Raw genomic sequence first — 24657 nt, forward strand, 5'->3', positions numbered from 1 at the left:
GTCTGTAAGTATTAACATACAGACCTAATTGGGGGTTTTTTAGTGGAAAGAGAGAAACATGCTTCATATCATCTGCACATGTTTGGGTTGTTTATTTTATGGTGGGGTTTTTGTGTGCGTGTTTTGTGTTTGTGCAAAATAAAAGGGAGGGCGGAAGGGGGTCTGAGTCTGTTTGTGTGTCCCACTTACCTAGTTTCTTGAACCAAAAAAGTGTGTGAACTCAAACAGCGGTGACTAAGAGGAACAATGAGACTCTTTATTCAAAACAGCACTTTAAAAGTTCAGCAAAGATTTTCTTGCAGTAAATTTGTCGATCTCCAACTGTGTTTAAGTAGTTACTGATTTAAAAGGAAAACAGAGTTTTTATTCGATTCCAGGATCGCATCAGTGTTTGGTTAAGACCTGTGGCGCCCTGTTTTTTTTTCTTTTTGTTCTTCCAAGATCTGACATCAAGGACTAAGTGAGTATGAAAACGAGCTTTCTTTGAGCCAGAACACAAATTTGTCCAAAATGCCAGTATCGTTGCTCAGTGTACGGGCTGAATGAGTCATGCTGGATACATAAAGATTTTGAGGGTGATTACAAAGAAAGCTAACCAAACAATTTGCCAATGTTATGTCTGATTATAATCCAGTGTGATACAAGTTCATCTACAAAACATCTGCTGTCCAGTTTCATCTTCTGTTACAGCTATAGCAGTCTGCAAGTCGTTGTACTCTGCATTATATTTAGCAGGGCTTTCCCTTTTGGCAGGGCCTGACCATAGAAGCAAAATCAAACAAAACAAAAGAATTTTACTGACAGGTGACCACCATTTAAAAATAAATGATTTCCTAAATGGAAAACAAAATTAATTCCAGTTGTTGTCATGTCCCAAGTAGGTCAGCACTGCTGAGCTCATGCTGAAAAATGCTGAAATTTATTTACTGTGCTGCCATCCAAAGGACAAATGTGGTTATTGCTTTTGGAGCCAAGTATTGTTTTGTAAGAAATAAATAAAAGTCAGATCCAGTGTACTTTAATCCATCATGAAATGTAACAGTTACTTATCATCCAGCAGTTTTCAGGATACAGAAATGCCACTTAACCTCAATGAAAAGTTCATTTCTGAACAAGAAACACAAACGAATACACAGTTGAACTCATAATAATATGTTATCATTAATAAATAGCATTAATATAATATTACAATTAAATGCAAATGAATCATATTAACTCCTGTACCAAATGAAATTCCCAAATCTTGGAGTAAGATAATGTGTGTTGCCTACTTTAGAGGAAATAACAGTAACAGACCCCACAGACTATATATAAATGATAGATTTAGCTTCTAAGTCTACAGAGTGACCAACAGAGAAGTACTGGCTTGGTAATGGGTAGGACTATGGACTTGCTGAGGATTGTAGTCAAAAGCTGCACAGAAAGGATATATATAGACCAACTCTAAAAATAGTCCACAATCCACAGTGTTTTAGTGGCTTAGAGAACTCAAAGTGGCAGGCATCTTCTCTCCCTGTGCTGCAGAACAGAATGTTTTGTCATGTCATCATGTGGCGAAGGAGTATATGGAGTAAGACAGAAGTATATGCTAGAGATAGTCTATCTACCTTGCTTTTACCTGCATTCTTTCTGATGCCCAACAGGGGGCGATTACTCAGGTTTCTAAAAAGCCTTCTGCTATTATAGAAGTACTTCCATACTCTCTGATGTCACTGAATACCTGGTAACTTTTTGAGGCTCAGTTGCTAGTTTTACATCATAGTGTACAGAGTATAAAATTCCTTTGTAAATTTGTCATCATTATTTGAGTCAGAAAGGTGGATAAACCAGAAAATGCTAATTGGTTAATGACTTGTTACTCATAAGCTGTTAACCAATAAGTGGTTCACTTTTCGTGTCTGACTTAAAAACACTAAGATAGCTACAAAAGACAATTAAACTGATTGTGTTATGGTGGCTATGTCCACCTTTTATATATATATAGTCCATGGACTGAGCTTGTGTGTGCATATATATATAGGCTATTCATCATACCTGACTCCATGAATCACTTTAAATCCTAGATAAGCACTTTAGCTTCATCAATGGAGGACGTGATAATGGTTTCAGCCAGCTGTTGGGCCAGTAGGTTGAGATCACTGTCATGTGACATCTGTTCTTTTTTTTTGGCAGCCAGAACCCACTTAGTAATATCACATGACAGAGCCTGTGCAAAAGTCTCTATAGTTGGTTCATGCAGAGGTGCTACTTCGAAACTGCCTCTCCCCAAATCATCTGTAGACAGCGACTGCATGAGATGCTCCATCAGTTCCACATGAGGGTCGCTGATCAAAGCGTCTCCGTTGTCCTCCTTGTCCTTTGGCGTTGGTGGAGGAGGCGAGGGTAGGAAAACCTTTGCCAGGCCTCCTTTTAGCTTACGGGCGAAGCTGCTTCTGCTCCTCTCCAGCTCTGGGAGAAGAGGCGTGGTCGGTGGGGCGTCGGGGTAGTCGAGGGATCCCACAGCGGGAAGCCCTGACTGGGATAGAGGTGGATGGCAAGGCTGGGTAGAAGTCTGGTGTTCTTGGTCTCTTCTAGATTTATCCTCAAAACACTGGTGTTCACCCTTGTTGTTCTCCATCTCTATTTCAGCACCCTCCATGTGGTCCTTTAAGTTTCTTCCTCTACACACTTCACTCAGAGCGATCTCAATCACTGCGGATGCTAGCGCCTCAGCTAGCATTTCGTGCTCTTGGTTATAAATGGACTCCTCAGGTTCTACTGTTTCCTTTTGGCTAAAAACTGATCGAAGTATGTGCTCTGACATGTTTTGGGCAAACTCCCCGAGAGCCTCTGTGTTTAGGGGGCTTGTTTTGAGGCCTTCGGGAATACCAGGGTCTTGTGGAGGGGGCTCTGGCATCCTCGAATCTGCACTTTCTGTCTTCATTGGATCCTGTGTGGATAAAAACAATAATCTCCGTGAAAGTGCAGGGGATATTGATTTTCCTGCAGCTTCTTTTCAGCTACAGAAGGTAATGGAAAGCAAAGAAAAATAACCTCTGGTTTGGACTGCTTGTTTGGAAAATTAGTTTATTTTTGCACTTTTATTTGAATATTACTTGCCAGCGTGCTCAGTGTAAGCTAAGTACGATGTCAATATTTCCCTTGGTGTATGCTTTCTCCTTTCATCCCCCAAAGAAACATTTTTCTTATCCCTCGGCTGTTTCAGATTAGACAAGAAATAAAATGAGATTACAAGAATGCTACAAGTACAAGAAAAATCAAACAAGAAAGTCTAGCAAGGAGAGCATAGAGAAAGAATAACGAGACAGAAATAATAGAGGAAGTCCCCTTGCAGAATGAGATGGAAAGTAAGATTGAGGCCTCAACCACAGCCTGTCACCATATGAGCTGTCAGCCAGCCAGGATGTGACAACCAGGAAGTTGGGTTTGCTATTAGATTAGCACGAAACACTCTGTTGGTCTCAAGTAGCACCAACTCGCCCGACAGCTGATGCACAATTTGTACAGAAATGGAGAAAGGTTTGTTACCCGGAGAGCAAATGATGATAGCTTTTGACAGGCGTAATAATTTTCTAGAAGGTCTTTGTTTTTCAAGTCCAGCTTCATTCTGAGGCTCCGAGTGTGCAGTATTGATATTAAATAGCATAAAATTTCCTACAGCTGCCACTGCTCTAAAGAGTCAGATTGAATAAATTTCAGGCAGCCTGTTTTGTTTTACTAATTCCTCTTATGTTAAATTAAAAGTTTGATATTGTAAAAGACACTAAGCCTTTCTTTATTTCCTCTTTTTGAGAGTTCAATGAGAAGCTAATTACCAACAACATCCAACAACATCCAAACACTGATGGTAATAAAAGTCTGCCTGGCACCATCTCTAAAGCTTGCTCATTAACTTTATGTGTGATTTGTTTAAATCTCTCAAAATATGACAATTAAGAACAGCATGTTTTATTTTTTATGGGGGTTATAGGGGAATGTTTTTCTTTCTTATTTGTCTGGCTGCGAGCAGATGAGCTATTGATCTTCTGATGTAATTCTTGGCAAAATGTGGCCTTTTACATAAACATTACTCATGACATTTGAGAGCAGAAACAGGCTTGTGTAATGGGATTTGCCCCTATTGTTAAAGTTATATCTTATTTTAATCATATCTTACTATTAGTATGCTTCTTGACTCAGAAACTACAAAAACAATGTGACACATTGTGAGATGTGTGTCACCACAGTGTGTCACTTAGAGTAGTAGGCCTATGACCACATGGTGTGAAATTCTGGTTAACTTAATAGGCGTTAAGCTGCATCCATATAGGGAGAAACCACAGCAACTTTGTGACCAGACACCAGAGAAAGTCAATGAATTTCAGTACTTATGGGTGAAAAAAACTGCTGACAATGTGAAGTAGGTGGAGATACACTTTTTTAACTTCAAGACGAGCGATTGAAGCAATTACCAACAGGAGCATAGGACACTGGTGACTGGCCTATGATTGGACAGTAAATACACTGAACTGCAGTGAAGCTTGAAATGACCACTAGCAACAACCTGTCAGCTTCAAAGGGATGTGAGATGTGCGAATTGCTCCCTGTGCTTTATTAGTATTAGTGTAACTTTGGCTGACTAATTAATTACTTCCATCAAATTGTTTCATCTAAAATACTGGGGGGATAACACCTTTTAACTACTTATCACTGAGTACTAGTTAGGTTGTGTTTCAAGGTATGTTTAGGCTGGCATAGAAAGATAAAAAGACACTTATTTAAAATGCATCTTATTTTAATACTTTCTAGTTGCCCTGCGACAGACTGGCGACCTGTCCAGGGTGTACCCCGCCTCTCGCCCTATGACAGCTGGAATAGGCTCCAGCATCCCGCGCGACCCTGAAAAGGATAAGCGGAAGCGAATGGATGGATAGTTGCTAAGTATTCCTTTTGACTCAGAAATTACAAAGCAGATTAAACTGCTTTCGGTATAGCTTGGTCTAACTAGATTACAAAGACATTAATACCTTCAAACAGCAGTTATAGCCGCTGAAAATAATATCTTCTATCAGTCCTTGCTCTGTGTTAATTTGGCTGTTTATTGGGACTAGAAAGCAGATGAGACGAGCTTATTTAAGGTCTCAGTTGTAGGCCTGGAGACTGGTTGGTAAGTCTGTGGCAACCTATGGTTGCTATGGGAAAATGTGTAATCTCAGTTGGCAAATTGTTAATGAGAGTCTCTGGATGACATCGACTGTAAAGAGGGTGCTGCACTTGACACCTGCTTTTGTTTGCTTTGGTAGCTCGAAAGTTTCTGCAGTTTACACGTAAGATGACTTTTCTGCAAACACAAGACAGACTTAGAAACTAGCTCTGTGAGCTGTAGTGAAACTTGAAAAAGCGCAATGGAAACCAGACATGATGAACATTCACCTTGAAAATAACATTTGTGCCTTACCAGTGTAACAATCACATTTCAAAATATGAAAAGTTTCTGGTTCATGTCTTACTTTTTACTGTTTAACTACAGCCTTTGGAATAGTTTGCAAGTGTTTGCAGACCTGTTGACTTCTTTCACATAAACTACCGATGACTGTGATAACCTCCAGCAACTAATTACCAACCAGTCTCAGAATACTTATTTCTTTCTTTCAAATGGTTGTTTTCAGATGGTAACCAACAGATCTATAGACCTGTATTTTAAGTATGTCTTCTCTCTCGCAAAGCCCACAGTGTGTTACTGAATTTGTTAGCACTTGTTAATGCTATGCTAACATAATTGTAATCAAATGTTCTCATCTAAACTACTGAAAATAATACCTTGCAACCATTCCTCACGAAGTACCAATTCTGGTGTTTTTTGGCAGAGACTTTGTTGTTGTTTTAGTTTGCTTTCTGAATGAGGAACTACAAAACAGATGAGGCAAGATGGAAGACAAAAATAAAGAGAGGGGGCTAACGATATAGTTACTCCTCTCAACACAGCTTTACTTTGCTAGTACATAAATGCATTAATGGCATAAAACTGTATTTTCTAAACTAATAAAAATAAGAATTTTGAACCAATCCTCGGTTCTAGTTGAATTGTAATTATGAGACAGAAATGTGGAAGTAAAATTAGTACCGTGAACGACTTCCTTAACTTTAGTTTCATCACAGTTATTGTGTTATTATTAGCTTACCGTCTCTGAATCTGGCTGTGAATGTCAGAATTGGCATTATTGGCCTTCTAGGCTGGCTGGTTCAGTTGCAGCTTTTAGAGGATCGTTTACCTCTTGAATGTAAATATAAATTAAAAACAATAATTTTCTCCTTCCCATTGTTTTCCTCATGTAGCCACAATGTAAAATGATTTTTACTTTACTGGCATACATGTTGCACATTTAATATGGTGTGTCACACCATTATCCTGTCATTACCCATTAATTTGACCACCATCCTCTGTTCAAAATGGACAGAGCCCAAAGATGAGGTTGAGACTGGGAATGAAGTGCAGATGTGGAGTAAATTGCAGCTAAAACAAAAAATGTTTTTCTCTTGGCAATATGACTTGGACCTCCACATGGAGACAGGAACATTTGGGCCTGTGATTGCTGTGTTACACAATCCTGTGAGTCCCTAATTTGATTACACTAACACACCTCGCCTACTCTCTCTAGCGCCCACGCTAACAGCAGGTCAGAGATGCAAATTACTGGTTAAAAAAAAGAGCCGATGCCTACAATGACCTTTTGTTTAACCTTTATTTCTTCCTCTTCCAGTTTCAGTGTTACAATCCAAAGTTTTTTCTTTTGCTTTGTATCTTGTCTCAACCTATCTTGAATTAGGTTGAGTCTTTGAAAGCTCAAGAACATCCGTACAAATAAGGATTTACAAATTTACTCATGCAACTAGACTTCTGCTCAAACAGAACCAGAATCAACTCACAGTGTACAATGTATGAAGTACGGCAGCTCAAAATGGCCAGCTTCTGATTTTTAAAGGTATATGGCAAGACTCAGGAGGAATCTTGAAGGCCATTTGGATACGATTAAAAGTAAAAGTTACATGCCTCAAAAGTTACGTACTACAGAACTGTATAAAAATAAAAATAAACAAGATGCAGTAAATATCAGGCAACTTAAACTGCCTACATTTAGAGAAACTTACCAGCTGGGAGAAGAGTGACAGTTGACGCTTAAATGCAGCCAGTGCAAATGCGTTTACAAGGAAGTGGTTTGACAAAGAAGTTCAGAAGTTTTACTCACTTCCTGTGTGTGTGTGTGTGTGTGTGTGTGTGTGTGTGTGTGTGTGTGTGTGTGTGTGTGTGTGTGTGTGTGTGTGTGTGTGTGTGTGTGTGTGTGTGTGTGTGTGTGTGTGTGCGTGTGTGAGAGAGTGAGAGAGAGAGTGAGAGAATGACACATTCATGGGCATTAGATGAACCTATTTGGGTCTGATATAAAACGATTCTGTCAGCTTAATCCTCTTCCTTTGTTCATGAGTTAAAACAGAAGAGGATCAGATGAAGGGCAGAGGAGGAGAGGTTATGAAGGAGGTAAAGCATTCCAGATGCTCGCCATTTACTCTTTTAAAAACACAGTACTCTTATTTACAGTTTGGTGCACCGCAACGGTCAAACAATTTTATGTATGAAAGGAAAACTCACCATGTTGTGCTCATTTGCAGGCTTGTATTTATTTTGTGCTTTGTCTAGAAGGTTTACACACTCGCATGTTCAGAAAACACATTACATTGCTGCAATACCTTTTTTTTAATCCTGTGTTTACAATGCTTACAAATTTTGATGACTTTGCTTAAACCTTTGTTTAAAAAAAATAAAATAAAAACCTTTATTAATAATTATAGATGGGTCTGAAACGTGTAGCCAAAACAAAAGTGCCTGCATTCTTTTCAATGGCCTCAAAGGGAGCAATGGCTGTGGTTACAGCAGCACTTTTGGTCTTATAGACGTAAGTGGACTAGTTCTAAAACATTCAAAGCAGTTTTTACTACAAGTGTTATTCACCCAATCACACAATACTAAAAAATCTATGTCTGAGTGCTTTCTAACACGGACACACTGCGATGGATGCATCAGGGCAACTTGGGGTTCAGCATCTTGCCCAAGGATGCTTTAGCATGTGCACTAAAGGAGTCAGACCTTCTGATTGACAGGCTAGCTTCTCGACCGCCTTACTTACATCTACCTTGAAAAAAGAAGATAAGGAAAAGTCTGGGCAAACAGCAGATAAAAGGCACAGATGATTTTACTGGTGATGGAAAAATTCAGAGCCTTTATGTGAAGCTAATCTGTAACAAGTAAAAATCCAGACACTTTAGCCTTAAAAATATCACTTTGATTAAATAGCTTGCACATACTGGTGAATTACCTATTAGAGAAACATATAAATGCTGTTAATTTTTAATGTATGAACATTACATTGGGGGGTAGTCTAATAAATGTGTTGTGTATATGATAAATATTAGTTGGAGACGTGAGGAAACCATCCATTTTATAATGAGCAATAAGCACTGCAATATTTTCCATTGCATAGAAAGAACATGACAAATCATAAAAAGAGGGTCCAAGTGCCTGAATTTGTACATCCAACCACTGGAACTGAGCCCAGAGTCTGATCACTTTTGAATAATATTATGTGATATACTACCTCCATGACCCTGAATTTAACATTGAAACTCCACTCTTTTCTTTGCAGCTCTAACCAAATCCTCAGAATGATACAAACTACTCCTCCAAGCTCCGATGAAAGCAATCTGGAAGACTTTTCGTCTTGGAAGGAGGACAGCATGGAGAGGAGATGAAATAAAAACGGTGTCGTGAGATGATATCTCTCTGTAGACTTCATTAGATACCAAATTCCACTACAGGTCTTGTAGCTGTTTTAGTGTGTCCTGTTCAAATAAACTGAAAGCATGGGGGGAAATGTTTAAACGGGTGAAGCCGAGGGACTTGTTTGGCCTTTTTAAAAATTTTGTTGAATCTGCTCTCTTGTGTGCTTGGCTTTGGCGTTGAAATGAAAACCGAGGAATGTTTGTTCAGTTTGGTGGTGATGAGGGCGTCCGGAGATATGTAATGATGTGATCAGAGGGTGGATTTGAGGATGACGTGGCTGAGGTCCCCTGGTTAGAAATGAGTTTATTTTGTTCTCTTAGATACACTTTATGGCCTCAATTCCCATTATTCAGAAAAGAATCATAGATGACACCCTCCCAACTCCTGGCGTGTGGGTGGATGTTAGCTGCCAGCTTCTCCCACTGTCCATCCTGAACCCATTTAATCCACAGTCCTGTGACTCTATTACCCATGCTGTTACTGCAGTAACGCTGTGTTGTGAGCCCCAGAAGGCCCTCTGTGCTCTTTCCCCTCCAATCCAGGAAATACTTTTCTCTGCGTCAGTGAGGTCATTGCTCAACACGATGATTTAAATAAATTTAAAGGGTCGTTTCGATCTTGTGTGGCTGCCCATTTTAAAAATCATACAAATGCCAGAGGTGTCTGACACACAGAAAATCTGAAAACCTGAAAAATATAAGCGGGGAAAAGAACATTTATAGGACTGCTGTGTAGCTATGAGCTGCCAAAACCTGTTAGTGTTACACAACCAGTTTTAGTTAGATACAGAAATGTCACAATTTTGCACAATGTTTCTGAACAAGTTCATGTTTGTCTGTGAGCATCTTTTAAACCACAGAAACAGATTCCTGAAGAGCACCGGGCCAGACTATGTGGAACACAATGTCAGTGACTCTATAATGCAGTCAGTTCAAAGCTTCTCTCTCACAGGATGCAAATTCAGACAGCTGTCGAGTTTTAAACTGAAACTATTTTTGTACTAAAACTAAACCAATCTTCTTCTTCTTTTTTTTCCAGCAGCTTTCTTTAGGGGTCACCACAACAGATCATCTGTATTCATCTCACCCTATCAATAGCATGCTCCTCTGTCACACCAGTCCTCTGCACTTCCTCCTTCTCTCCATCCATTAATCTCCTCTGTGGTCTTCCTCTTTTTCTCGTGCCTGGCAGCTCCATTTTCAACATCCTTTGGCCAGTATATCCACTGCCCCCCTCTGCACATGTCCAAACCATTTCAGCCTAGCCTCTAGTCTCCATCCTGAGCTGTCACTCTGACATAGTTATTTCAAATCTTGTCCATTCTGGTAACTCCCAGTTTAAATCTTAACATATTTAGCACTACTACCTCCAGCTTGCCCACCCACACATCATTCATAGGCAATAAAGATTTATAGGTTTCTACTTATTTAATAACACTTCTACTTTTCTTTCTACTTTTCTTTCATGGCTTAGTTTATTTGTAAGTTTAGATTTCATGTTTGCCTTCCAACACATCAAAATTTGAGCACTTAAAGTTGAAATATAAATGTGCTCAGCATCCTTTGCTCAGCTACATGACATAAATGCATAACACTGGCCTTAATCTGTTATGGTAAATGGACTGGTTCTTATACAGGTTATCATACTTTCAAAGCACTTTATTCAACATGCCTCATTTACTCATTTACACCCATTCATACAAATTATTCTTCTGCTTAAGTGCTTTCTCTCTAATAGTTATACACATTCATATTCCATTGAAGGGATCAAAGAGCAACATGGTGTTCAGTATACTTCCTGATTCACAGCTACCCCAGCAGTATTATAGTAGAAAGATGTTTTGAATTAAAACAAATATTGAATATTAAATGGTATGTGTGTATATATGTGTGTTGAGTATATGCACTAGCGTACAAATTCAAGATCAAATTCACCGTAATAAAGACCATGGTTAGGAAAAGCGTGTTTCAACCATATGAATGTCAATAAAATACAAGCCTCGATGCTTAAAACTCCTATTGGTTGCTTGGTGGTTTGAAAATAGCGAAAGCTCCTCCTTTGGAGTTTGCTTGATATTGTCAAAAAGATTTGGGCGGCACAGAAGTTGTAGCTGTTTAAACTCCGAACCGTAAGTTTTGCCTCCTTAATTAAATAGGAAAATACCAATTTTAAAAATAAACCTTAGTTAAATTATAAAATAGAGCCTGTTCTTTTTAAACAATCAATGATCTTTTTAACTCTTTTATTTTGAAATTGTACCCGTCGACGCACCGGGCGTAGCTGTTAACATAAAACCAGCGCTCCTTGGCAACTGCATCCTTAGCGACGTCCTGATTGGTCCGCCAGACTCAAATTCTATCCAATGAGAGCGAAGCGCAGCAGATTTGATCCTCGGCTGAACCACTTTTGTTTGAGCTCTCGTCTTAGTAACAACACAGTTGAATCGGATTATTAACCCAAACTATATGCATTTTTGCTTCTCTAAAACAAGTCACCGGACTAAAGAAGAAAGTTTTATACCATAAGGTAGGATAAACAAATTTATCTGCGCCATTTTGGCGTTCTAAATTTTTGAAATTTTGGTACACCTGAGAAACTCCGCCCTCTTAGCGTAAAGCTTTAATACCAGGGTTTCTGCATGTGATGTTTAGCCATATACGCTATCTCAAAACTATTTTAAATCTGTTTGTTTTTCTTTTACTGTTTCCTTTTAGTCATCCCGCTATTTTTGCGTGCTTTTCTTTGCTGTAGCAGAACACGGAGCAGCGGCTGCAGAGCTTTGTTTTTAGGAAGAAACCGTCAGGGAGTGAGCCATGCCTTTTCCAAGGGGAAGGAAACCCACAGCGGCCGCTGGCAGCAAAATACCCAAACTGAATGCAACAGCGTCCGAGAACCAGGTAAAATGCACGTGCATTCATGTGTCTTCTGGTGGCTCGCTCTGACGTAAACACAGCAGGTAGTGCTGCACCTGAAGGCTGCATGGGAAGGATGGAGATGATGATGATGATGATGATGCTTGTTTTGCAATGCAACGCAACGCAACGCCACGCAACGCCACAAGGCTTCTTTTGCACATGCACTGTGCAAAACTTTATATATGTGGTGTGTTTTCTGTTTGTGCATACAGGAGGAAGCGACACAGGTTAAGAGGTCCTCCTCCCCTCCTCGTGGAGCTCCCAAGAAGAGGACTGCTTTCATCGATATCACCAATGTAAGTACTCTTTTCTTTCTTTCTTTCTTTTTTTTTTTTTTTAAAGGTTGTGACTTGGGCTTTAACAGCAGGATCAGAGCTTCAATAAGCACACAAAGAGACATATTTATCACAAGAGTCGGGATTGAACTTCCTGACAGTTGATGTCACCTTTCGTAGGATTTCATGGGCTCCTAGTTTGTGTGCTTTTTTTGTATGTGAAAGGTTAAAGTTGTCAACATTTAACCATTTGATTGTGTTGACATATAAGAAAGTTATAAGTCCTGCTTCAGTGGGACTGTTTGTTTGTTTTGCCTAGTTCAGTTTTCACGCTAACGTCAAATATAAAATGATCCTTGACTTCTTTTCCTCTCGACACAAATGTGTGGTATGGCACAACCATTGTGATCAGCTTGTTCAGCATTGATTCCTCCTGTTTCATTTCTGCCACAGTTTTTGAGTTTATCAGTGAGAGAAAAACAGTTTCTCAGTACAATGAATAATAATCACAGCATCCATATAAAGACTCACAAATGTCAAACTCACGGAGAGGGAGAGAGACTGAGAAAATTTATTGAGAGTGATGTGAGCGTTTGTACAAGAAAATGGAGGGAAAAAAACTTGAAGGACAAATATATTACAACCCAAAACATCAGATCACAACGAGCGAGGACTCAGAAGAGGGATGAAACTCCTGGCTAAGGATGGGTACCGGTATCCGGTGCCATTATAGCACTGGTTCTGACGTAAACGGTAGTAACCAGACCGAAACGCAGCGCACATTTCGGTGCTTTATTTCCTCAGATGTCATACACTTCAGATTCTAGCCAATCATTTTACCTTTGCAAGCATAGTAGGCGGGCCCAGGTACGTACGTTCTTCTAGCTACAGATTAAAAATGCCCAAAGGAGGCTAAGCTGTCAAAAGTCTGGCTGTACCTCACAGCCAAAGATGCAAACTCAGCAGCCTGCAACAAGTGCTTTAAGGTGATACTGTGCAAAGGAGGTAACACCTCAAATATGATGAAACACCTGGCAACGTAGCGTTTTTTTAAAGCCGAGAAATGCACCGTACCTACTACGGGCGTGGTGCCTGTTATCGGTCCTGGAGTTAGCAACATCCCCCAAGAACCCGAAGAGGAGAGTCCTGGCCCCTAGCCCTGCCAGTGTAGCAGAAATGATGACGGATGATGATGGCAGCAGCAGCCGTTCTTCTCTGGGCGAGTAGCTTAATGTTGTTCGTGTGTAATTTACGTTGAGTAGGCTAACCACGTTATTAAATTAATGCAGGTAAGGTGAACTAGCAAACATCATCATAGCTACATGCAGCTGTCTTCTTGTTTGATGGCAGATGCTCCCTTCACCCTGGCCAAAAAGGCTAAAATGACCAAAGAAAAAGTGGAAAACAGTTAAACATGAGAGGTTTTTGGACAAAGTTTGTGTTTTTTCCATTGATTAAGCACTGCTTCCAGCCAAGAGTGATACCATATATGACCCATAGCTGCAGAAAAGGCTAACATTGTTATCTTTTTACAAAAAAAAACAGCTGAACATGAGAGGTTTTTGGACCAATTTTGTGTTCTCCATTCTTTAAGCACCGGTATCGGATAAAACCTAAACGATACCCATCCCTACTCCTGGCATTTCCCGCCGTTGGCTGGCACTGCATATAAAACACCATGACAACCATATGGTAACAAACATGTAATGCACCATCGCGAGCATAACTGCCAGCTACGACGTCGACCTCTTAACATTTAAATCGGACTTTATTCTGCTTTTGATGTAAGGCTGACATTACTGCTGCCATCAAAACTTACAGCTGCATCATACGGTCTGCACAAGGTACAGTCGTCAGATACGGATTCCATCAAAGTGTGGTCTGAGCACAGTTAGCACACAGTAGGAGAGGTGGTGTCACTAATTCAAATACTCCATTTCCAGCCTAGTCCAGCCTGGCTCGAGTGTTCAGTCTTTGCTTGGTGTATTCTACAGACAGCTACTAGCTCTGTTCTCATGTATGAGGACTTTTTGAATTTATTTTTCTCCACTTATTTAATTCAGGTCTTTGGGGGACTGTAGCCTATCCCAGATATCACAGGGCGTATTGATACAGTTCCATTTAATGTTTACGATCACTTGAAAAATGGCACAAAAAAAAAATCATATTTTGCATGGTTGGATCTTAATAAAGTTCAAAGTAGAGCTTCAACATGATGAAGAAATAGGAGTGAGAAAACTTTTTTTTGAGCATGCAATTTATTGAAAACGACGCTTAAACTGAAACATGCGTGGTTTCTTAATAAAGAAAAATTCTTATAAAAAGAAATGGCACACTCTTAAATGAGAAAGTGTGTCACTTAACAAAACATGTTTTAATAAAGCTGGGCAATTTGAAGTTTCAAACAAAATCCACTTTAAACATTTTCACCGATCCCACCTCTGTCAGGGTGGTGTCTGAAGCCTGTGCGACACTCTAATCCTACATTTTAGTGCGTCAGTGTGTGATGGATCTGCACTGTGGTGTGAATGTGTCCTCGGCTGCCTGGCGGGGGTGTGAAACAAACATTTTGCTTGTTTTTTCCCCTCACAATCACCTGAACGCTTGCTGTCAAACCAGCGGTGTGTCAGAGAAGGATTGTGTGGAATATTTGTCTGGACTTGAGTCACATTTTGAAATTGTTTCATGCATAAAAGGACAAATTGTAAGAGTCTGAAGTAAAATGTATCACAAACTGGATCCATGTTTAAAACTAATTCTCATCATGTTCCCAGGCTCATAAGGTACAGATCAGCTTTCCTGGGAAGAAGAAGGAACCAGGGAAGAAGACTGCAAAGAAAACCAGCTCCACCTCAGCGTCTGCAAGCAACCTAGCTAACCTGAAAAAGTAGGTCCATTTAACTGTTCTAATAACCCTCAGGTTAAATTTCTTGTTCCCCTTTCATGCCTTGCTCCAGTCGGTGGCAGACTTCTTTAATTCCCCTCTTCTCTCCCTCCGTGCAGGTCGTCATCTGTGAGCTCAGAGGGAACGATATCCGAGCGAGAGAGGACCGATACGGAGGAGGAGGAGAAGGAAGGCGACACTTCGGCCGATGTGGCAGCTCCTGTAGAAGAGCAGGCTGCTGCTACGTCTCCTGCTGCCCGTGAAGTGCCGGCACACCTTCGGAGACAAGAAGTAAGGGAAATTATAGATTTATAGAAAGCTAGAGACGCTGTGAAAAGCTTTTCCTGAGTTGTGTTTCCTTTTCTTTTCACCCATCCATGCAGATCCCAAAGGAGTTTGACATTGACTCTGAGAACTCTGAGGACTGCTACATGTGTCCAGAGTATGCAAAGGATATTTTTGACTACCTTAAAAACAGAGAGGTGAGACAAATTGTAAAGCCTTTATCGCACTGGACTTTTTTTCTTTTCTTTTTTTCTGAGTTAAATAAATTTAAATATACACAGGTTTTGTTTACATTTCCTTTCTCTTTAATTTTATCGTCCGCAGGAGAAGTTTGTCCTCTGTAACTACATGCCCACGCAGCCCAGCCTCAACTCAGAGATGAGGGCCATCCTGATTGACTGGCTGGTCGAAGTACAGGTGAGGTGTTAGTTAAACGTCGCATTCCTGCTGTGTTAGAAACACTTGCTTGCTCTGAGTGACACTTTGTTTCTCCCCTTATTTAGGAGAATTTCGAGCTGTACCATGAGACCCTCTACCTGGCGGTAAAGATGACGGACCACTACTTGGCTAAAACCCCGGTCCACAGGGAGATGCTGCAGCTCGTTGGCTCTACTGCCATGCTCATAGCCTCCAAATTTGAGGTGAGAACCCAACTGTGGCACATGGGAGTCTGAAATTTCTCATAGGATGTCTCACAAGCTATGGTAAGTAATGGTAAAGAAAGGTATTAAACTAGTATACAAGTCTATTAATGGGAACAGAGCACAATCATTTGCTTGTAAGGTGAATGTGTTTCTAAAAAAAAAAAAAGTTGTTTTTTGTTTTGTTTTTTTTGTTTTTTTTTTTTAATGGTGAAAAGTAAAAAAAAAAAACAAGGCTGTGAGGATAAAAAGCACAGGTGAACGGAGATATTCAGCTCTTAAGTGCTCCTGGGAGGCAAGTCACGGAGTCTCAATCCCAGGTTGATTAACTGCACCTATCAGGGCTCCTCGATGTAACAGAGACACGCACTCAGTGCACACTTCTTTACAGCGTGGTTGCAGGTTTTCTAATTCCACTCTGATCCTCGGTTTTGACTCTCAGCAGATCGTCTTGACCATATTTACATGCCATCAGCCATTTACAAAGCTGAGTGCTTTAAAAAAAACATAAAATACCATCTAATCAAAAAACATGAGACAGTGATGGATTTCCTTGAAAATGTTATTACAAAAAAAATTATGCAAACTTCAATACAAGGGCAGTGAGTTTAGGTCATAATAATGAGTTATCTCTCAAACTAACCACCTACTGTTACCAGTTTAAGTTCCCTTTTTACATAAGAAAATACATCTGTAAAACTATGTAGCTGTACACAGGTTTTAATTAATTTTAAACTGCACCCCCTCTGCAGTATCTTTGCGGCCCATCAGGGGCCCCCCAAGCCCACACTTTAGATATTTGCATTAACAAACAGTTGAACAGGTGTATCTAATGAAGTGGCCAGAGTGTACATATAGAAGACCAGCCAGAGAAGAAAGGTTGTCAGAGGACGTACTGAATTTCAGAAAAAACATAAACTTTTGACATTCGGTGCTTTCAAGCTCTGTACGTCTTTAGAAATGGGTGAAAAGTGTTATTTATTCTGTCGTAACCGCGGCCAGAGTAAAAGTTCAGCCTCCTCTGATGTCGGGCACAGTTGGCATGAGCTTTTCCAGCTTCAGATCAAGCATGTAAAAGTTCTTACAGCCTAGGGCTTTTATTTTGAAGTGCACGTAGAGAAAACTGAAGGGGAGCAACTATCAAGAGGCTCAAAACATGAAACAGAAATGAGATCAAACGGACTGTGAGACCTGACCTTGTCCATACGCAGTGAAATGACTGCAGGACTCGAAAATGCATTAAAGGGGACGGTCGAATTGCAATCAGGTTTCAACCTAATGCTTATTCGTGTTTTTTAACCATCCCGCAGGAGCACAGCCCGCCTTGCGTCGACGACTTCTTGTACATTTGTGACGACGCATACAAAAGGGAGGAGCTCATCTCCATGGAGGCCAGCATCCTGCAGACGCTGTCTTTTGACATCAACATCCCCATCCCGTATCGGTTCCTCAGACGCTATGCCAAGGTGTGCATGACCAGGAGAGGTTACTCCACCACTGACTGCAGCTCTCTGTTTGTTTTTGCGTGACTCGACCTGCGTTCACATCTCACGAGAATGTTTGTTGTGGCTGTGTCTGCAGTGCGTGAGCGCCAGCATGGACACGCTGACTCTGGCTCGCTACTACTGCGAGATGAGTCTCGTGGAGATGGACCTTGTTCCAGAGAGAGGCTCGTTGGTGGCCTCGGCCTGCCTGCTGATGGCGCTGGTCACCAAAGACCTGGGAGGATGGGTAGGTTACCTCCATATTGTTCCTTGTCTTGCTTGCATTAGACTAACGGACCAGTCTAAAATACTTCCCTAAAGTCTGACACTGATCTTTAGTGTTTTCGCTCTCCTAAGTTGATTTTTGGCAAGTTAGGTTTTCTTTCTTTTCGAGTTTTTACTAAAGCCATTTCTCAATACCCAGATACTCAAGTTATAAATAGAAGACCACAATCCACAGTTTTCACACGATGTCAGAGCTACTGGGATATACCCACACGGCGCCCTCCAGCCCAGTCCTTGGAAGTCTTTGAGTCTAACTTGGCCAAAGCTTGCTGGACTATCAGATTTCTTTACAGAAATGAGTACAGCACCAACATCTGAACACACCTGTCCTATTCCTCCCTTTCAAGCCAAATTGCACCAATCCCTGCTGTCCACAGCGACCAAGGCTGTCAGTGGCAACTCATTTACACTGTAAACACTATTTACCCAACATTGGAAAAATTCTGTCAGCTTTACTGTTATGACACCACATTAATGTGACAAATTAATCGTCCCATACTTGCACTACACTGGAAATGTCCAAGTTAACAAAGCGTAGTTGTTGATTTAGACATTAGTTATTAATCTCTGGCTCTCTTCCACTGCCTGTCTCTTGTGCTTTCTTCTTCCCCTCACCCCCACTCACAGATGGCTGCCCGTCCCTGAGCTTTGGTTTTATCAAAGGTTGCTTCCTGTTAAAAGGGACTTTTTCTTCTATCACCTTTTGATTGTTCATAAGGGGTCATTTTGGGGGTGTTTTCTGTTTTCTCTGTATTACTGTAGGGTCTTTTTCCTATAATGTCAAGCAGTTTGAGGAAACATTTGTTGTGATTTGGTACTAGATTATTAATGTGGAATTTTTTTTTTATTTTTTTTTTTAAGCTAGCTATGTAGCGTTTGCTTTTGCTGTAACAATGAACAATTTCTTGCTCTTCACCAAAATAAAACTAGTACCGGTACCGAAAAAAAGAAGATTTATTCATAACACACGTGAAAAGACCCAGGAAAACAGAGTTAACGATAAAAACGATAACAAAATAACGCTGAAAACCGATAAAAACCCTGAAAAACATACATTTCACACCTGAGCCTCAACTCTCGCGGCCCGGTACCAAACGACTCACGGACCGGTACCGGTCCGAGGCCCGGGGGTTGGGGACCACTGCTCTATAAGATGCATGTAGACGTCACTCAACCACTTTCAGGGATTTAAATATAAAAATGGATCCCAAGTCCCCAAAAACCCATAGTTTCACTTCATATATTTGTTTTCCTCCACGGATGGATGATCCAAGTAGTCTTGGCTCCAGTCAGGTGGAAAAATAAGCTTAATGCTTTTGTCCTGCAGTACTACAGACTGTCCACTATTGCCCGTTATTATGGAGGAAAGTTTTGCCCGTCAGGGTAGTGAGTCGGTCACATGACTGGAAAACGTGGATGAAATCTGACATCTGAACATGTGTTTTGTCTGCATGTTCTTGGTCACCCTGGTAAAGGTAACATAAGGCATTTGAAATAAAGACACCTGGACTGCTTTTTGTTTGTCAAAGTTTTGAGCAATACAAACAACTTGCATTATTATAGCTGACTATGAAGCAGGGGAAGGGTTTGGTTGTTGGCAACTTTTAACCTTTTTTCTCAGAATGATTTATACAAAGCACTCTTTTCTACAGTAAAGACCATCTAATGACGTTACTTGATCTGTTCTAACATGTGTAATGTTTGCAGCACTGAAGAAGCTTCTCTTCCTCGTGTTATTTCCATCCTTTCCATTAAATGTAGACTTTGTTAAATCTGATGCCGTGTCGGTTCGTGCGACATTACCAGCCTCTCATTTGCAGCTCTGTCTCCCGAACAGTCCTCCCAATTTAAATATAAATTGTTTTTTGTATGTAAAATTGAGCCCTTATTGCTTCCATTTTGCTGTTAGGGGTGGTGGGTAATTTCATTTCTTGCCTGCGCCAACTTCCAGAATAATCTCCTGTAAGCTTTTGGCAATTTAGAAGTAATATTATCTTCGTGTAATGTTGTATTGGATTTTAATAACTTTAAAGGGGTTCAACATGGCTGGCTTTTCTTTTTCTTTTTTTAAACGAGTGCTGCTCTTTTTTCCCTGCAGTCTCCCATCCTGCAGTTTCACTCGGGCTATCAGGCGTCAGATTTGGCGCCCGTTGTCAGGAGAATCTACTTGATGCTCTCAGCACCTCCTGATGATAAACTGAGAGCCATCAAGAACAAATACTCACATAAGTAAGTCTTCATGAAAGATTAAAGGCGCTAGAATAATTTGAAAATGTTGTTTTTTGGGTAACGATCGGTTCTTTTAATATGTTTTCAGGGTGTTTTTTGAAGTTGCGTCTCTGCCATTGCTCAGTATCGACATTTTGGAGAAAGCCTTGAGCTCTTAGTGACGTGTCTGGTTCAGAAGTTGGGAAAATGAAGCTTAAGATGAGTGAAAGTATTTTTCAAATTTCCCTCAAGAGGAAACATGTATATAAAATGTGAATATGTTTAATATTTATGTGTTGCGTAGTCTGTCCTTTATACCATAATATTATAATAAGACAATAATTCCCATTTGATGTAAAGGCGTTTTTAATGTGGGTGTTTGTTTGCAAGACGTTAATTACCTTTGAGAAAACTATAGCATGTATTTTATACATTTTTAAAGATTGGGGGGAAAAAAAACATCCTGATTATTAATTTGTCAACGTGTGTGTGTGTGTGTGTGTGTGTGTGTGTGTGTGTGTGACTGGATTTAAAATGTGTTTGTAAATCTTACTTTCCAAGACGTATTATGCACAGGCCCACAAGTTCTGTATGTTACCATGTTCTTCAAGTTAAAGTATGCGTGTGTTTGCGTGTTCATGCACTGTACAGTGTTCATCATGTTACTATTGCTATGCAAATTATTTGTATAAAAGACGATCAGACGATGCCGTACTACTTTTAAGTGGCTGTCATGCGTACTCTTAAAATAAAGAAGTGTTTCTGTTTTGCTTTTATGTTTAATAAAAACGCTCTTTACTATATGCAGCTTGTTTCTTCCTTAAACGAAGTGCGACTGTGGGAAAGAAAAACTCCATTTTGACAGGAAGAAACCTCTTTTTACCGATGCTCTTCCGGGACACAAATGCTTGAGGCACTACTGGAAAAGCAATAGGAAGTCAATCAACCAGTCAACTTTGAGGATAGCCAGGAAAGTGATTACTAATGAGAGTGTTAAAAAAGAGAGACTGAAATGTGTGATAGTGATTAACTGTCGCAATGCACAATGAGCGAACTGCTGACGCCTTGAAGACACAATCTAATATCCCTGTGTTGGTGTTCCTGGATCATGAAAGGTAGTGTTGGTCCAGGTTCAGCACCTCAAGTGACTAATCTCATTCTGATGTCAAGTTTTGTGATGTGGAAGCACCATCACATACACCTAACAGAAAGTCCCAACCCTAACCGCCCCTGTTTTTGAATTTATTTTTTTTCCTGAATGGACGTTGAAATTTGTTTTCCACATCAAAAAAAACTATGACATCACAATAATTTGATTGGTCACGTGCAATATTGAACCTGGGCTTGACATTAATTATGGTGATGCAAGACCAAGAGCAACCCACATTATCACATACACCCTCTTAGGAAGGTCCTTTATACAATTATTTCAGTTATTTGTTTAAAAATAAAAGTATAATTATTAAAAGCCTACAAACACTGAAAGTCTTTATGGATCATTTAAAGTAGATCATCGCAGCCATACTCCACATGAGTGCATCTATCTGGGAAAAGTATTTTTAAGTCTCGAGAAATTATCCGGCTCATAACTCATGTGGAGACTGAGTTGAGTGTAGATCTGCTCTGATCTGTAATGCTCACGAAATGAGACACGCTGTTGAAATTGGGCTTATTTTTAAAAGAAAATTAGGTTGATATTACATGTTATTGCTCCAGCCTACTTGAGATCAAACGGAGTTTGAAATCCTTGCTGTTATGTGCAGGATGTGATTTTGTGTTACTACCACTAGAGGCCAGTAGTGCGCCATGAGGGGCCCCACTCTTCCTTCAGGGATGATGCTTCAGACTGTTTATAAATTAAAATAAGAGTTACTGGGTTTGTCTTCATGAAACAAACATTTGATTTATTGCAAATGTTTCTTTTAGTCCACTGCGACCCTGTTTTGCCCGTGGGCCAAACAGTGACTTTTGATTGATGCTGTGGTTGTAATATAAACAAATATAATTAATAATTCATCCACTCCTCTAATCTCTAGTGTGATTTAATTCAGCAGACCTTGAGTTAAGGATTAATGTTCAGAAACGGAGAGCAGCAGATGTTTAAAGTCTAGACAGGATGCGTCCAGGCTGACCACAGGGCGCTTTGCTAGCATTTAGAAAAGAAAAAAGTGAAGATTGTCGTTCTCAAAAGTCGTTCTCAAAGATTGGAGTACCGAATGAGAATTTAGGGAGGAGATGGTGGTGGTGTCATAGTCTGAGCCAATATTTATGGACTAATTATATTTAGTGTTTGCATTCTGTCTAGTCAGAGTATGATTCAGAGTGTGTTTAACGCTGATGGCTGTCATTTTTATGCTTCTTTATAGTTTTGTGAAGTATCTATTGCATGTAATATTGAGAAGAGTCGAAACAAAAAGGACTGTGGCTAAAGCTAAAGCTATCCAAAGTTCGGAGACAACTGCAAGCCGGCAGCCTCGGGATGAGCAAAGTTTTGAAGCAGTTAAAACTGCAACCATCAAGATATTTAACCATCTCATTTTTATAATTAAGCCTCTCCAACATTTTCTCACAATCAACAGTGTCCATCAGTTGTTCAGTCCACATTGTCCGAGGTCAGAGTTTGAGATTACTTCCAAAACCTAAGGATCTGTGGCCGAAGTCACTAGACCCCGCCTTTGTTACTCTCATTACAGACTTCTTCCACTGTAGTAAGGCACTCCTGTCCCTGAGGAGACACATCCTTTGTGACCTGAGCAAAGCACACTTCAGTCATTACCTATGCAATCCCCCCCCCCACCCAAAAAAAGAGTAGTGAGTAAGTGATCGGTGTGAGTAACGGACAGAATAATTGCATTGTCTTCTACCAGAGACATAACTACCTACTCTAATTAAATGGGTTGCCAACTGCCAGTAAAACAGAAGAAGACGAAAAAGAAATGACATAATAGTCATGCTGCGAGAAAACGCAGCGTGTAATAGCAATAGATAAATATGGTCCTGGAGAAAATTACGACCCAGACGAAGGCCCTAGCATGAGTATTGGTCAGAAGAAAGCAAAATAGGTATACCAGGACAAACTGAACCAATTCTGTTATGCCTGGTGCACGGGTAAAATGATCAATATGCTTTTTGTGACATTTTTGTTTGGTAGTGTGCCCTGTGATTTTTCTAATGTGAAATATGTGGCTCCAAAAGGTTGGGAAACTCTGCCATAGAGCACACATGGATGGATGGATGGAAATTAGCCTCTGGCTTCCGTGTCAAATTTCCCATTTCTGGAAATAAGGGTCACTCCATTCCACATAATCAAACACACAGCCAGGTTCTCCTTAGGCTTTTGTTTTCCTGTTTATCCAGGTGCGCCTTTTGTACCACAAGCTTGCTTTAGGGAACATTATTGGAAGTTGTAAATAACATAGTGTGGAGTTAGCAGAGGTGTGGACTCGAGTCACATGACTTGGACTCGAGTCAGACTCGAGTCATTAATTTTATGACTTTAGACTTGACTTGAAAAAATGTTCTAAGACTTGTGACTTGACTTGGACTTTTACACCAATGACCTGGGACTTGAATTGGACTTGAACCGGTTTACTTGAAAAGACTTGATATTTCACCCCAAATATAAAATTTAACATGCATATTATATAGAGATTGAAAATGTGACGTCATTCACGGGTAGAACCGCAAAGGATTCTGGGAACTCGTGGCAAGCGGTACTAGCGCACGCAGGCTTTCAATTGAAATCAGTTATACAGCGATAAAAAGAAACACAAACATGTCAAGAAGCTGTTGTATTATTAACTGCAATAGCCGGTTGCATGACAGCCACGGGAAGCCGACGGGTAAAGAGATCGGTTGTTATCGGATTACGTCGTTGAAGAGAAATTGTTCGAGCCATGTTTCCGAAGTAACAAAGAGGCGACTGGATTGCAGCCATTCAAAGATCAAATATAACGTCCCAGAACACTCCAGCTCACAGGTTAGTCTGCTCCAAGCATTTCCACACAGGTCAGTCTGCTGTTTTAGTTAATGCGTCATTTTTCTTAACATAATTAGTGATATAGGTTACAAGCAAGTCTGGCGCTGAACAGAAATTGTCGCGCTATGCTCCTTTGTTTATTGTGCATAAATAGTGAATTGTCCTGACACAATATTGTGTTTCGCTTCTGTTATTATGGTACATTGACAAAAACATATACTTTTATTCACAGGATAAAACAGTTGTTTTGTATCACTAATTGCCCAGTACGATTACAGCATACAGTATTATTGTCACTGCTACATTTCTGTGATGCTACCAGAAATTATTTCCACTGCTAATTAATTACCGTTGAGCTCAAAGGTCCTAAACGGTTAACGAATGTGTATTTATGACGACGATTTGTGAGACTGGTAAACTTATGATACGTACGATGGTCTTTACTTTCTACACGGTGCATTTCAAGGTCCTGCACCCATCCGTCGGTAAACTGTACCTGGGCTTGTTGCAGTGACCGGAAGTTACTAAACTTCACGAGTGTATGCACTCACAAGAACCGTATGATTATAAATATGCATATAAATATGCTACGATGAGATAGCTGACTTCATCTAACTAGCAAATGTTGTCCAGGCTACGTTGGTGATGCAGTTTTTATTTTAAATGATATTTTAAAAAAAATATCATTTATGTATGATATTTTTGTCATGCGATTTTAAAGCCGGTCCTACAACCGCATCCAAGAATAACATGCAGCTTATCTCAGAACTGTTGGTGAAAATTATTCTTGGAGCTAGGTTTAATTGAGCTGCATTTTAAAGAGGTGCAATTTCACAATTTGTGTATATTTTCTAAGTTCACTATTTTGTCATGTGTTGAGAAAAACACA

At 40.1% G+C, this 24657-nt stretch overlaps 2 protein-coding genes across 4 annotated transcripts; one reads left to right on the forward strand and one right to left on the reverse strand.

Annotated features, from left to right (window-relative positions):
* Nucleotides 1–419: 419 nt before the first annotated feature.
* si:dkey-171c9.3 lies at nt 420–7197 on the reverse strand. The gene is made up of 2 exons (XM_040012543.1): nt 7129–7197; nt 420–2929 (listed from the first exon to the last, which is right to left on the reverse strand). The coding sequence occupies exon 2, from the start codon at nt 2921–2923 to the stop codon at nt 2060–2062; it is 864 nt and encodes a 287-aa protein (XP_039868477.1). The 5' UTR covers nt 2924–2929; nt 7129–7197; the 3' UTR covers nt 420–2059.
* A 3861-nt stretch (nt 7198–11058) lies between these two features.
* ccnb3 (cyclin B3) lies at nt 11059–20239 on the forward strand. Of its 3 annotated transcripts, none has more exons than XM_040012541.1 (12): nt 11059–11338; nt 11527–11709; nt 11940–12023; nt 14777–14891; nt 15005–15177; nt 15270–15368; nt 15496–15588; nt 15675–15812; nt 17123–17278; nt 17394–17543; nt 19680–19810; nt 19899–20239. In XM_040012541.1, the coding sequence occupies exons 2-12, from the start codon at nt 11626–11628 to the stop codon at nt 19966–19968; spliced, it is 1293 nt and encodes a 430-aa protein (XP_039868475.1). In that variant the 5' UTR covers nt 11059–11338; nt 11527–11625; the 3' UTR covers nt 19969–20239. The 3 variants fall into 3 exon arrangements, with proteins under 3 accessions (XP_039868475.1, XP_039868474.1, XP_039868476.1); XM_040012540.1 differs by having other exon boundaries at nt 11060–11338; nt 11567–11709; XM_040012542.1 differs by having other exon boundaries at nt 11073–11338; nt 11564–11709; nt 14777–14889; nt 15006–15177.
* The last annotated feature ends 4418 nt before the right edge of the window (nt 20240–24657 follow it).

The sequence above is a fragment of the Simochromis diagramma genome, unplaced genomic scaffold (genome assembly GCF_900408965.1).
Source record: "Simochromis diagramma unplaced genomic scaffold, fSimDia1.1 OVJJ01000612.1, whole genome shotgun sequence".
NCBI lineage: Eukaryota > Metazoa > Chordata > Actinopteri > Cichliformes > Cichlidae > Simochromis > Simochromis diagramma.